This window comes from Mustela nigripes, chromosome 4, assembly GCF_022355385.1.
Source record: "Mustela nigripes isolate SB6536 chromosome 4, MUSNIG.SB6536, whole genome shotgun sequence".
Lineage (NCBI taxonomy): Eukaryota > Metazoa > Chordata > Mammalia > Carnivora > Mustelidae > Mustela > Mustela nigripes.
The window spans coordinates 172,283,891-172,299,300 of NC_081560.1; the positions used below are offsets into that span (position 1 = coordinate 172,283,891).

Below are 15,410 nucleotides of genomic sequence, written 5' to 3' on the forward strand. Positions count from 1 at the left end.
AACTAACGCATAAGTCAATTTGGATATGAAATGATCAAAAAAAAGTGAGAAAAGAAACAAATCTATTCAGAATTCCAAATAATTGATTTAGATAGACCACCCTCAAGAAAATTGAGCACAGCTTAGTAAGCTACACATAGTGACTTCCTTCCAGAGGACAGTGTGGAAATGGGAGATTAAAAGAGTAACTACAGTGGAGAAATGTGACAAACACCACCATAGCCCAAGGACCACGGTCAACAGCAATGGGAAAGTCAGGTTCTAAGTCTGTACCTTGATATGATGCAGTAAAATTGACCCTTTATCTCTGTGGTTTTCCTCCCCAAAACCCATAACCACAGTCTAGTCATGTGAAAAATACCAAATGAGGGACGTTCTACAGTACTCCTCAAAACTGCCAACGTCACCCAAAACAAAGAAATTCCAAGAAACACAGATAAGAAGAACCTCAGGAGATGACCAAAAAATGGAATGTGATATCCTGAATGGGACCCTGGAACAGAAAAAAAGGACATTAGGTGAAAACTAAGGAAATCTGAGTAAATTATGGTCTGTAGTTACTAATGAACACCAACATCAGTCCATTAATTGTAACAAATGTACCATAATACGAAAGATGCTGTAACAGAGGAACCAGGGGCATGGTGTAAAGGCACTCCTTATACTATCGTCACCATAAATCTGAAACCATTCTAAACAATAAAGTTTATTTATTTAAATAATGATACGAGAAAGAAGAAATAGGGGGAAATAAGCAGAAAATTCAAAAAGAGCCCCTCACCTTCTGCTTAAAAATATAGGTGTCCCAGCTAATTGACTACTTACTGCCTTACCTGTCTAGCAGTAGGCTAAGTGTTTTGTGCACAATTTTTCACATAACCCTCATAAATGTGCTATCAGTAAATATTGTATCATCCCCATTTACAGACGAGGATGAGGCCAGAGAAGATAGGTCATTTGCCCCACACTAGCTCTTAAGACGTGGGACTGAATTCAACTCACTCCGATGGTTCAATTCACTCCCAGAGGTTCTGCAGAAACCCCCTGCCGGCCCCACTTACACCATAAGCCCTGTGTGGTAGTCACCCAGGGACACATGTCTCCCTGAATGCACCTGCTCTGTGAGAGGCCCCGCCAGGTGCACCCCTCCGTGCCCATCACACCCAGCCGAGGGGCCCACCCGAGCTGGCATTTCAGTCCTCTGTTAACATGTTTGGAATGTTGTCCAAATATTCACTGAGTACCTACTGTGTGCCCAGTCCTGGAAATAGCTGGTGTTGGACCCCAACGAGCTACAAGTCTCCTGGGAGCGATGTGGGCAATGTTTGGTTTTAAGAAGGGAATATCCAGGGCATCTGGGTGGCTCAGTGGGTTAAAGCCGCTGCCTTCAGCTCAGGTCATGATCCTAGGGTCCTGGGATGGAGCCCCACATCGGGCTCTCTGCTCAGCAGGGAGCCTGCTTCCTTCTGTCTCTCTGCCTACTTGTGATCTCTGTCTGTCAAGTAAATAAATAAAATCTTTAAAAAAAAAAAAGAAGAAGAAGAAGAAGGGAATATCCACTACTGTTTGTGAAGAAAGTAAATGCAACAGAAATATAGAGCAGCGACTTTCTGAGACTTCATAGAGACTCTGAAGAAGGGAAGGAATTAGAAGGACAGGAGGGGGCCCCCTGCGGGGAGGCTGGAGCCAGTGGCTGTACCTGCTACAGGTCCGGTGTTGGACAAGCAACTCTCCTCGGTGGAAAGCTCTGGCTGGGGAGCCAGGAGACCCAAATCGGTGCCACACTGGTGTGGGCCTTCAATCTGACCTATTTCTTCCTGTGGTCCCTACCACCTCTTTAAAAATAATAATAAAATAACAAAAATGAGAAGATGTTTAGAGTCCACACTAACAATGAGAAAGAGCCCCTCCACCATGTGACCCAGTGTGTCTTTTGCAGCATCTCCTTTCAGAGAGAGTGGACAGGGGTACAGGAGCCCCCGGTGTCCGGGTGCTGCCAGGCCCCAGTCACCGGGCCTCAAGGCCTGTCCTGGAGCTGACAGTCCACCGAGGAGACACCACAACCACCCAGGAACCAAATTCAGGTCCCACGTGTGTGTTTGACCCACATATGTTTTAGTTTTTTGTTTTATGTGAAGTCGGTTGTGGATGTTTAAAAACGGAGACTGTCTCTCTCTCTCTCTCTCTCTCTCTCTCACACACACACACACACAGTTTCACTTCTCCTTAAAATCACATTAAAAAGTAATAAAATAAAAATAAAATCACATTTTAACACTTCTCTTGTGAGCCCACCTTATCACAGGTCATGTGAGCTGCAGGCAGGTACCTCCTGCCTCCTTCACACCAGACACACAAAAAGACTTGACACAAATGTGGGGCTCAATGAATTATAATGCACACCCCAGTCACAACCCCATGTTCCTTCTGACCTAAAATGTTACTGTGCACAATTCTGGATGGCAATCCCATACTTTTCCTAGTTAGTTACTGGATCATTTGTTTGAATACTAAAGGACATACTCGTTTTCTTGAAAGTATGGTAACTTTAAAAAATAATAATAAAGTATGGTAACTTTATTACAATATGTCCTGTTGGTCATTCTGGGTCTATTTATTCAGTTTGGGGGTGTTCTCCTGCAATGCATAATTTCAAACTTTTTGGGTTTTTTGTAATCCTGGGTATGTTTTCTAAAATTTATAGTTTTTAATTTCTGTTCTATTTCCTTGCTTTAGTTTTCTTCTTTGGGGAAACCTATTTCATAAATGTTAAAACTTTTGCCTATCTTTTATAACTGCCACTTTCTCTTAAATCCTTTTTATTCATTTTGGTTTTATTTTTTATTTTCCTCTATTTAACTGCTATTGATTTTCAAACATTGTCGCATTGATTCACTCCTGTGCTCCTTCTGGTTTTTCCTTCCTATTTAAAATGCTTCCTTTTTCTAATTCTTTCCTGAGTTCCCAATTTCCCATCTTTTCTAGTTCTGTCTTATGTTGTTCTTGCATGTTATTCTTAAATCTATAGATACCTTTTTGAAACATTGTTGTCATTTTTTTACAGGCATGTCTGATGGTGTGATTTCACTGTAGGCAGGTCATTCTGCACATTATTTTTAGGCTTGCAATAGCACGTTACCTCAATCTTTTCTTCTGTTGCCCATTTATAGGTGACATTCATTCTTCTGGAAGAGAAGCTTGAACTAAGGTAGTTTTATTCAAGGCTCTAGAGCCCCCTTTGCTGTCGACTTTGTGATGTGTTTAAAAATACAGCACTTCCTTTCTGCAAAGTCCTGGCTCTCTTCCCTCTGGATGGAGGCAGAGAGAAGTCTTTCCTTTGTCTCTCCGGCACCAGCGCTTGCTTCCTTTGGGATCCCAACCCCAGCAGCTTCTCCTCAGTGTGGGACTTTGTCCTAGGCATTCCTGGGACACCAACCACTCCAACCCCAGGAGGCCTTACCGCAAATCCCTCCTGCTCACCTACTGGAGTGTGCAAACTACCCCCCCAGTTCCAGGGGCTGCTCTCAAGTTGTCTCACTGAGATTTCAACTTCCTGAGGGTTATTTGGGGGTTCCTGGGTCCACTAGACCTTCAGCTTCCTCCCACACAGATGCTGATGACATACTCAGATTAAGGGTTTCTGCGGATACTTGTCACCTTTAACTGGTGTAGACCTCCTCCATGAGCTTGTGTTTTGCTATCCCAGCAAAACCCCACTTTCACGGCATGATTTGGGGAGATCCAAAAACTACAACTACCATCACCTTGCCAAAATCTGCACTTTTGTTTTTAAACACGGACACTATGTATTTAATCCTGACTCTGTACTCCAAATACTTTTACACCTAGCAACCACAGTATGGGCTCTACCTGCCAAGCCCCCACCCCTCCCCACCCCTTCCTGCTGGCCCTTCCCTGCCCCTCTGCATATCCCCTCAGAGCCAAAAGTACTCTTTTAAGCTCCTGCATGAAATGTGACACAAAGTGCTTCTCGTCCACTCCTCACATTCTTGCCAGCATGAATCCCCCCACTCCGGGGAAACAAGACAGCAAAACCTCCTCCATGGCTCACAGGTACAACCTCGCCTCCTTGCACAATTACCCACTCCTATCTCAGTGCTGGGCAGCCAGTGCCAGGACAGGCCCTCAGGCTAGATCAGCAATGAGGGCTGGTGGTGGGCAGGCCCCTCCCACCATGCATGGGAGACAGACGGACTTATTTGACCAGCGGGAAGTCACCAGTGATGCAGTGTCGGTAGCGTGAACCCCACATCTGTAGCCTTCCTGGAATCCTCTCTACCTTGTACATTAAACTTCACCAAGGGATAAACTGAGCGAGAAAATCAGGTATCTGGAGCAAGATGGCAGAGGACTAGAACTAGTATCATTGGGGCCCAGGGGTTCAGGTAGATAGTTGTCAAACCATTCTGAACACCTACAAACTCAACAGGAGGTCGAGGAGAAGAGCAGCAGCAATTCTAGGAACAGAAAAGCGACCACTTTCTGGAAGGTAGGACGTGAGGAGAAGTGAATCCGGAAGGACGGGAAGATAGACCACGGGGGAGGGGCCGGCTCCCGGCAAGGGGTGCAGCACAAAATCGGAACTTTTTGAAGTCTGCTCCCCTGAGGGCCATGGCTCCAGAGGATAAGCAGGGGTGAAGCCCTGGCAGGGACAGCGTGGTCTCAGGACCCGCGGGGTCACAGAAAGACGGCGGGTGTCTGAGTGTGGCAGAGCTCCCAGGTATCAGAGCGAGGAAACCCACTACAGACATGGTGCCGAGGAGTGAGCTTGGGTTACCTTAAACCACGACCCAAGACACAATCCGACCACTGCTCTTCCAGCAAGGACCCTACAAGTCGCAGATCCAGGGAGACTCACCTTCCTCCACCGGGAGGAGCAGCGAGGCAGGAATCTGCTGGGTTTGGAGACTCCAAACAGGGCTGTGCGCCAGAGCTGGAAATGCTCAGCACAGACCGGGTGTGCCAGGAGCAGGGCTGGAGACCAGGGAGATGGGAGTGATTGACCTCTTTTCTTTGAAAGCACACTGAGGAGTGGGGCCCCGAGCTCTCAGCTCCTCCAGGCCGGAGATTGGGAGGCCGCCATTTTCATTCCCGTCCTCCAAAGCCGTACGGAAAGCGTTCAGGGAACAAAAAGCTCCCAAGAGCAAACCCAGCAGATTACTTAGCCCGGCCACCAGGCAAGGGCAGTGCAATTCCGCCTCCAGCAAAGACATTTGAGAATCACCGCAACAGGCCAATTCCTCCGGAAGATTAGCAAAAATATCCTGCCAAGGCCAAGATCACTGATCCAGGAGAACTGGGGAACTCCAGAGGAGGGGAAATCAACACACAGATTTCATGGCTTTTTCCCCATGGTTCTTTAGTCTTTCAAAGTTAAATTTTTTTGTTTTTTTTTCCTTATTCTCCTTTTTAAATTTTTCCTCTCTTATTTTAACATTTTTTAACTATTTTATCTTATCAATACCTTTTAAAAATCTTTTTAAATTTTCATTGTTACAGTCATATTCTATCCGGATCTTTATTGTATTTAGCCTAATGTTTCGTATACATGTAGGTTATTCTTTTTTTTTTTTTTTTTTTTAATTTTTGGATATTGTTTCTTCTAACAGATCAAAATATACCCCAAATTTAGTGCATGGCTTTGTTCTAGTCACCAACCTGATCATTCTTTTTTTTTCTTTTTTCTTTTATCAACCAACTTCTTATCAATTCCTTTTTTAGAATCTTTTTTTAATTTTCACCTTTACATTCATATTCCATCCCTATGTTGTGTTTACCCTCATTTTTGTTTATATATAAGTTTTTTCTTTCTTAAAATTTTGGGAGGCAGTTTCTTCTAACAGACCAAAACACACCCAAAATCAAGTGTGTGGCTCTGTTCTATTCACCAGTCTAATAGTTTTGTTCTGTTTTCTCTTTTCTTCTCCCCCACCCCCCGCCCCAGTTTTGGGTCTCTTCCAATTTGGTTAGTGTATATTTTTCTGGGGTTGTAGCTACCCTTTTAGTATTTTGTTCTCTCATATATTCTTATCTGGATAAAATGACAAGGCGGACTCACCTCAAAAAATAGAACAAGAGGCAGTACCAACTGCTAGGGACCTAATCAATATGGACACTACTAAGATGTCAGATCTAAGAGTTCAGAATGACGATTATCAAAGTGCTACCTGGGCTGAAAAAAAAGCATGGAAGATACTAGAGAATCCTTTCCTGGAGAAATAAAATCTCTTTCTGGAGAAACAAAAGAACTAAAATCGAACCAAGTTGAAATCAAAAAAGCTATTAATAAGGTACAATTAAAAATGGAGGCTCCTGGGGCGCCTGGGTGGCTCAGTGGGTTAAGTCGCTGCCTTTGGCTCAGGTCATGATCTCAGGGTCCTGGGATCGAGTCCCGCATAGGGTTCTCTGCTCAGCAGGGAGCCTGCTTCCCTCTCTCTCTCTCTGCCTGCCTCTCTGCCTCCTTGTGATCTCTGCCTGTCAAATAAATAAATAAATAAAATCTTACAAAAAAAAATGGAGACTCCTACTGCTTGGATAAATGAGGCAGAAGAAAGAATTAGTGATATAGAAGACCAAATGATGGAGAATAAAGAAACTGAGAAAAAGACAGATAAACAGCTACTGGACCATGAGGGGAGAATTCAAGAGATAAGTGATACCATAAGACGAAACAACATTAGAATAATTGGGATCCCAGAAGAAGAAGAAAGGGGGTTGGGGGCAAGAAGGTATATTGGAGTAAACTATAGCAGAGAATTTCCCTAATTTGGTGAAGGGAACAAGCATCAAAATCCAGGAGGCACAAAGAGCCCCCTCAAAATCAATTAAAAAAGGTCACACTTCATCATCAAACAAGTCTCAGTGACAAAGAGAAAATCCTAAAGCAGCTCAGGATAAGAGGTCTGTAACACACAATGGCAGAAATATTAGATTTGCAGCAGACCTACCCACAGAAACCTGGCAGGCCAGAAAGGACTGGCATGATATATTTAGAGCACTAAACAAGAAAAATATGCAGCCAAAAATACTATATCCAGCTAGGCTGTCACTGAAAATAGAAGGAGAATTAGAAAGCTTCCAGGACAAACAAAAACCAAAAGAATTTGCAAACACCAAACCAGCCCTCCAGGAAATATTGAAAGGGTCCTCTAAGAAAAGAGAGATCCTAAAAGTAACAGACCAGAAAAGAACAGAGACAATATACATTAAGAGTCACCTAATAGGCAATACAATCACATTAAATTTGTATCTTTCAATAGTTTCCCTGAATGTAAATAGTCTAAATGCCTCAATCAAAAGACACAGGGTATCAGAATGGATAAAAAAGCAAGACCCATCAATATGCTGTCTGCAAGAAACTCATTGCAGAGGCAAAGAAACCTTCAGATTTAAAGTGAGGGGGTGGAAAACAATTTACCATGTTAATGGTCATCAAAAAAAAGCTGGGGGGGGTGGGGGTGCGCCTGGGTGGCTCAGTGGGTTAAAGCCTCTGCCTTCAGCTCAGGGTTCTGGGATCGAGCCCCACATTGGGCTCTCTGCTTGGCAGGGAGACTGCTTCCTCCTCTCTGCCTGCCTCTCTGCCTACTTGTGATCTCTGTCTGTCAGATAAATAAATAAATATCTTTTTTTAAAAAAGAAAGAAAAAGAAAAAAGCAAGCTGGGGTGGCAATCCTTTTATGAGATAAATTAGATTTTAAGCCAAAGGCTCTAGAGTTGAGGAAGGACACTATATCAGACTTAAATGGTCTCTCCAACAAGAAGATCTAACAATTTTAAATATCTATGCCCCTAACATGAGTGCGGCCAATTATATGAACGAATTAATAAAGAAATCAGGGGCACCTGGGTGGCTCAGTGGATTAGGCCTCTGCCTTCAGCTCAGGTCATGGTCTCAGAGTCCTGGGACTGCTCTGGGTCCCGGTATCAAGTCCCTCATCGGGCTCTCCCAGCTTCCCCTTTTCTCTACGCCTGCCTCTCTGCCTACTTGTGATCTCTCTGTCAAATAAGTAAATAAAATCTTTTTAAAAAGTAACAAAATCAAAGGAACACATTAACAATAATACAATAGTAGGGGACTTTAACACCCCTACTGTCTAAGCAAAAGGAAACAAAGGCCTTAAATGGCACACTGGAGCAGGTGGATATCACAGATATATTCAGAACATTCCATCCTAAAGCAACAGAACACACATTCCTCTCTAGTGCACATGGAACATTCCCCAGAATAGATCACATCCTGGGTCACAAATCAGGTCTCAACTGGTATCAAAAGATTGAGATCATTCTCTGCATATTCTCAGACCAAAATGGCTTTGAAATGAGAACTGGGCCACAAGAGGAAAATTGGAAAGAACTCAAATACATTGAGGCTAAAGAGCATCCTACTAAAGAATGAATGGGTCAACCAGGAAATTAAAGAAGAATTGAAAAAATCTGGGGAAACAAATGAAAATGAAAGCACAACTGTTCAAAATCTTTGGAACACAGCAAAGGAAAGTATATAGCAGCAATACAAGCCTTTCTTAAGAAACAAGAAATTTCCAAGTAAACAACCAAACCTTACACCTAAAGGAGCTGGAGAAAGAACAGCAAAGAAAAGCCTAAACCCAGCAAGAGAAGTTAAATAATAAAGATCAGAGCAGAAATCAATGAGATAGAAACCAAAAGAACAGTAGAATAAATCAATGAAACTAGGAGTTTGTTCCTTGAAAGAAATAATAAGATTCATAAACCCTAGCCAGACTTATTAAAAAGAGAACAGAAAGGACCCAAATAAATAAAATCAAGAATGAAAGAATAGAGATCACAACCCACACCAAAGAAATACAAACCACTGTAAGAACATAATATGAGCAACTATACACTAGCAAATTTGATGATCTGGAAGAAATGGATGCATTCCTAGAGACACAGAAACTACTAAAATCAAAGAAATAGAAAACCTGAACAGACCCATAACCAGTAGGGAGATTAAAGCAGTGATCAAAAATCTCCCAACAAACAAGAGCCCAGAGCCAGACAGCTTCCCAGGGGAATTCTACCAAACATTTAAAGAAAAATTAATACTTACTCTCCTGAAACTGTTCCCAAAATAGAAATGGAAGGGAAACTTCCAAACTCGCTTTAAGAGGCCAGCATTAGTTTGATCCCAAAACCAGAGAAAGTCCATCCATCAAAAAGAATTATAGACCAATATCCTTGATGGACACGGATGCAAAAATTCTCATCAAAATACTGGCCAATAGGATCCAACAGTACGTTAAAAGGATTATTCACCACGACCAAGTGCAATTTATTCTTGGACTGCAAGCTTGGTTCAACATCCACAAAGCAACCAATGTGATGCATTCACTAATTAAAGAAAGAACCACCATATGATACTCTCAATAGATGCTAAAAAAGCATTTGAAAAAGTACAGTACCCTTTCTTTTTTTTTTTTAAGATTTTATTTATTTATTTGACATAGATAGATCACAAGTAGGCAGAGAGGCAGGCAGAGAGAGAGAGGAGGAGGAAGCAGGCTCCCTGCCGAGCAGAGAGCCCGATGCGGGACTCGATCCCAGGACCCTGAGATCATGACCTGAGCCGAAGGCAGCGGCTTAACCCACTGAGCCACCCAGGCGCCCCAGTACAGCACCCTTTCTTGATCAAAACTCTTCACAGTGTTGGGACAGAGAGTACATACCTCAATATCACCAAAGCCATCTATGAAAAGCTCACAGCAAATATTATCCTCAATGGGGAAAAACTAAGAGCTTTTTCCCTAAGGTCAGGAACATGGCAGGGATGTGGTGTCAACATAGTACTAGAAGCCCTAGCCTCGACAATCGGACAACAAAAAGAAACTGAAGGCATCTGAATCAGCAAAGAAGTCAAACTTTCACTCTTTGCAGATGAAATGATACTTTATGTGAAAAACCCAAAAGACTCCACTCCAAAACTCCTAGAACTTATACAGGAATTCAGTAAAGTGTCAGGATATAAAATCAATGCACAGAAATCAGTTGCATTTCTAAACACCAAAGTAAGACAGAAAAAAGAGGAGTTGGTCCCATTTACAACTGCACCCAAAACCATAAGATACCTAGGAATAAACCTAACCAAAGAAGACAAAGAATCTGTACTCAGAAAACTATAAAGTACTCATGAAATAAACTGAGGAAGACACAAAGAAATGGAAAAACATTCTATGCTCATGGATTGGAAGAACAAATATTGTGAAAATGTCTATGCTACCTAAAGAGCAATCTACACATTTAATACAATCCCTATCAAAATACCATTTTTTTTTCCCAAAAGAAATGGAATACTCCTAAAATTTATATGGAACCAGTAAAGACCCCGAATAGCCAGAGGAATGTTGAAAAAGAAAACCAAAGTTGGCAGCATCACAATTCCAGACTTCAAGCTCTATTACAAAGCTGTCATCAAGACAGTATGGTACTGGCACAAAAACAGACATATAGATCAATGGAACAGAATAGAGAGCCCAGAAATAAACCCTCAACTCTATGGTCAATTAATCTTCGACAAAGCAGGAAAGAATGTCCAATGGAAAAAAGACAGCCTCTTCAACAAATGGTGCTGGGAAAAGCCACATGCAGAAGAATGAAACTGGACCATTTTCTTACACCACACACAAAAATAGACTCAAAATGGATGAAAGACCTCAATGTGAGACAGGAATCCATCAAAATCCTTGAGAACACAGGAAACAACCTCTTCAACCTCAGCTGTAGCAACTTCTTCCTAGAAACATTGCCAAAGGCAAGGGAAGCAAGGGCAAAAATAAACTATTGGGACTTCATCAAGATCAAAAGCTTTTGCATAGCAAAGGAAACAGTCAACAAAACCAAAAGACAGCCGACAGAATGGGAGAAGATATTTGCAAATGACATATCAGATAAAGGGCTAGTATCCAAAATCTATAAAGAACTTATCAAACTCTACACCCAAAGAACAAAGAATCCAATCAAGAAATGGGCAGAAGATATGACAGGCATTTCTGCAAAGACACATCCAGATAGCCAACAGACACATGAAAAAGTGCTCCACATCACTCGGCATCAGGGAAATACAAATCAAAACCACAATGAGATACCACCTCACACCAGTCAGAATGGCTAAAATTAACAAGTCACAGAATGACAGATGCTGGTGAGGATGCGGAGAAAGGGGAACTCTCCTACACTATTGGTGGGAATGCAAGCTGGTGCAACCACTCTGGAAAACAGCACGGAGGTTCCTCAAAAAGCTGAAAATAGAGGTACCCTACGACCCAGCAATCACACTACTGGGTGTTTACCCTAAAGATAGAAATGTAGGGCTCCGAAGGGGCACATGCCCCTGAATGTTTATAGCAGCAATGTCCACAACAGCCAAACTATGGAAAGAACCTAAATGGATAAAGATGTGGTATATAAATACAGTGGAATACTATGCAGCCATCAAAAAAACCCAAAAAAACAAAATCTGGCCATTTGCAAAGACATGGATGGAATTAGAGGGTATTATGCTATGTGAAAATAAGTCAATCAGAGAAAGGCAATTATCATATGATCTGTCTGATACGAGGAATCTGAGAGGCAGGGAAGGGGGTTGTGGGGGGCAGGGAGGGAAAAATGAAACAAGATGGGACCAGGCAGGGAGACAAACCGTAAGAGATTCTTAACCTCAGGAAACAAACTGAGGGTTGCTGGGGCAGGGGGTGGTCACTGGGGAGGGTATGTGCTATGGTGAATGCTGTGAATTGTATAAGACTGATGATTCACAGACCTGTACCCCTGAAGCAAATAATATATGCTAATTTGAAAAAAAAAAAAAAAAAGGTAAAAAAGGAAAAAATCAACTTCCCTGGACTTAGTCCATAAATTTAACATACTGCCTGTTTTTACATTCAATCTTTATTTTTATCATTTATTTAAAAGTAAAGTCTTTTGATTCTCCTGTATCTCGTGTTCCCTCTGAGGACTTGCACACTGCAGTTTTATTCCAGCTCTCCATCTTTCTGGGATCAGCTTTGCCCACTTTATCTCTTGGACTTCAGGCCATGACATGCAGATCCAGGCAGGAAGCTCCAGGCACCCAGGACCAGAAACCTTTGGCCATTGAATCAAACTTTGCTCTAAGCCTGCCTTGGGAAGTGACAGGCTTATCAGCCTGAGGAACAAACAGGGGCATTGCTGTCACACTTGAATTACAGTCTGCTTGAACTCCAAGTCTACTGCAATCCACAGCTCCCCGTTTCCTGAGACAAGAAACCCTCTGGGGGAGCAGAGGAGATCATGGTCTGAGTCTGAACAGGGGGTCTTCTGACTTTTAGAAGCACAATGGAGGACAAAAATGATTAATACATTTTGTCATTGAAGGAGAAACTTCTTTTAAGAACAATCCTATGGGACACAGAAATAGGAGCAAGTGTTAAATAAACACATTCAAGGATCATCTTTGGGGCATCAAGATAGTCCTGTTACCAGCCATGTAGCGTGCTTCCTCCCACATAGCAAGTTGGAACCAAAGATCCTTCAGAGAAAATAAGAGGACGGACAAAGGAAACGCTGGCAAGTGTTTTAAGGCACTCTGTCACTTTAGGTTCATCCTATCGGTGAAAACTTCCCTGCTGACACCATGGTTCTAAGTGGTAAAAATAGATTAGCTCACGTCATTTTCTGCTTCCCCAGCTGCAGAGTAGCGGACGTAGCCAACCATGCTTTCTTTGGTGGATGGCTGAAGTATGCTTTTATTTACTCATCTTTCAACGCCATCGAAATCCAAGATATGGTTTAAGATTAAATGAGACTAGTTTAAAAAAGAACTAGCCACACAAATATCAAGAATAGTTAAATCCACACACACCAAGATAGAAAAATAACTCGGACATACTGCCAAGTTAGAAAGCATATTTGTAAGTATGAATAGCATGACCCAATGTGTGTGTGTGTGTGACATGTATGTGCATGTGTGACATATGTGTGTGCGTATGATATGCATGTGCTGTGTGTGTACATATACATCTTTCTCTTTTATGATTAAGGAGGTTATTTAATTACATTTTTCAGATATTAAAACCATAAATCCAAAAAAGGAAAATACTCACATATTTTTTAAATTTCCCTCAGTTTCAGAGATCTGACATCTGAGTTTTGAACTGATCATTCCATCTTGGCAGTAGAGAAGAGGAAGACATACTTTTAGTTACTAATTAATCCATCAAACCAAACACAAGGTGAATTTTCTAACAGATTAAAACTAGATTTACACTGTATGTCTATAATGCTATCAATTCAAATACCTTTCCATTTCTGATGTTCAGTGTTAAATTCAGACTGGAAGCCATTATCTCTAATTTTTTTCCACTTTTTTTAAATTGACATATAATTGACACACAATATTATATTAGTTTCTGCATACATACTCATTTACATGCTGTAATAGCAGATTAGTAGCTCTATCTCCAGGTTATGTCTTAGGGTGGGTTCCTTTAAAAAAGCAGGTCCTAAGACAAGGATTTATATGTAATTGGTTTATTGGGGGGATGGTCCCAAGTAATGCTGGTGGGAAAAAGGGGAAGTGAAACCCAGAAGGAAAGGAAAAAAGTGAAGGTGTGTTCTGGAACAAGTTACCATGGTGGGCAATGGGGCTCCATCCCACTGGGCAGCTGCTTGAGACGGTGCAGCCCACACCTCAGACATCCCAGCCAAGCTCTGAAGAAGTCTGTTCGCCCATACCCATCCCAGACCATGATGGTCCGAGGTCACAGGGACATCAGCTCTTTGGGACTGTCCCAAGTGTGAAAGTCCCCATGGATGGGGAGTCGCAGGCACTTGCCACAGAGCGCTATGTACAAGTGAGGAGACAGGAGGGCTGTAGCGCTATGGTGCCATGGTGGGGGGCAAGAGGAGAACCCACAACACGTAACACAGGGTGGACCATGTTAGACTCACTTTCAACATTATACTCACCAAAATGAAGTTTTTCAGAGAAAAGAAAAAGGCTTTCCAGTTAAGCCAGACAATACACGGGGAGGCCAGGGATCTCTCCTCAAAGGGGACCTTCTGTCTAGACAATGTGTCCCCCAAAGGCCACCAGCCCTGGAGATGAGCTCCCCTAAGATGCGACATAGACATAGACACTGTTGAGAGGAAAGACACGGCTGAGACAAAGCACATTTGGACATTTTATTCACTGATCATAAATACAGTCTCATGAATCAAGGTGATCATGAATAATGTACTAGCACCTGGAACTTGACCATCAGAGAGCAAGCAGTGTTTCACCATCACTGGCCAGAGAATTCCCTGCGGCTGCTCAGGGCATCTCCCCTGCTCGAGTGCTCCGCTTTGCGGGGACCCTCCTTCTGGTGCAGCAATTTTATTCTTGGCTAGTTCTCAACAATTAAAAAAATCATAAAAGATTGAGTGTTTGCAAGAAAATATCAAAGAGGGTAAGAAGATTTTCAGTCCTTCTTAGAATCTCAAAGTAAAAAGGGGAAGGAAGGAAGGAGAGGAAAGGGACAGATGTCAGGGATCTGCCAGGTTTCTTCCCTTCCCCAGAGCCGTTTACAAAAAAAAAAAAAAAAAAAAAAAAAAAAAACCATGAGGCATTAGTGCTGCTTGGAGATGGGCTGTGTCTCCCTGATGAGCCACTCGAGAGCTTCCTGGCGGCCCTGCTTCTGCAGTTCCTTCCCAATCACTTCCCTGCAGGTCAGGTGGTAACTGTTGAGCCAGTCACACTACAAGATAGGAGAAAGACAGGCAGTGTTCACACCTCTCGCAAAGGCTACACGGGCAAACAGGGAGAGGCCCCCAGGCACAGAGATCACGAGTTGAGGGCAGAGATACACAAAACCTTTTCTCCCTGCTCAGGGACAAGTGACTTCCTTGGGCTCCATTTCCCTGGAAATTGAAGGGACAAGGCCACAATGCTTACGGTAGAATGCTTCCAGAACAGTCTAGTGCAGTGGACCGGCAATGACTGTGAAGAAACTTTAATTCCTGAGAGCAAGTCATGGCTTTGGGCTTCCAAAGTGCAGAGTAACCTGTACCCAGGCATACTTTCCAACAGGCCCCCGAGGACCCCGTGGGAAGGACGCGGGGCAGGGGGTCTGGTAGGTCCTACACCCACTTATGTGGCCTCCTTCCCTTATACCTCAGCCATCTCGGAGTGGCAGGAGAGGAGAGGGGGGAAGAAAACTAGCCCCTAGATGCCTAGTAAGACTTCTGCTAAGAGACACACCTGAAGGTGTCCCACCAATGCACTGAGTTTCCACTGACGAAGCTGAGTAAACTAGGATGAGCCGAGCCCCCGTGGGTGGCTATCTGGACGCAGCCCAAACCTCTGCTAACCAAGGACTGTGGTGCTTGCAGGGTGGGGCCGGGAGCTCAACCTT

General features: G+C 42.9%; 1 protein-coding gene across 2 annotated transcripts in view; it reads right to left on the reverse strand.

The window, feature by feature from the left end:
- Nucleotides 1-14,185: 14,185 nt before the first annotated feature.
- XPNPEP1 (X-prolyl aminopeptidase 1) overlaps nucleotides 14,186-15,410 on the reverse strand; it is a 54,054-nt gene continuing 52,829 nt past the window's right edge. For both annotated transcript variants that reach the window (XM_059398528.1, XM_059398529.1), the window contains one exon: nucleotides 14,186-14,753. In XM_059398528.1, coding sequence (XP_059254511.1) covers nucleotides 14,625-14,753 — 129 coding nt within the window. In that variant the 3' untranslated portion in view covers nucleotides 14,186-14,624. The remainder of the gene's footprint in view (nucleotides 14,754-15,410) is intronic.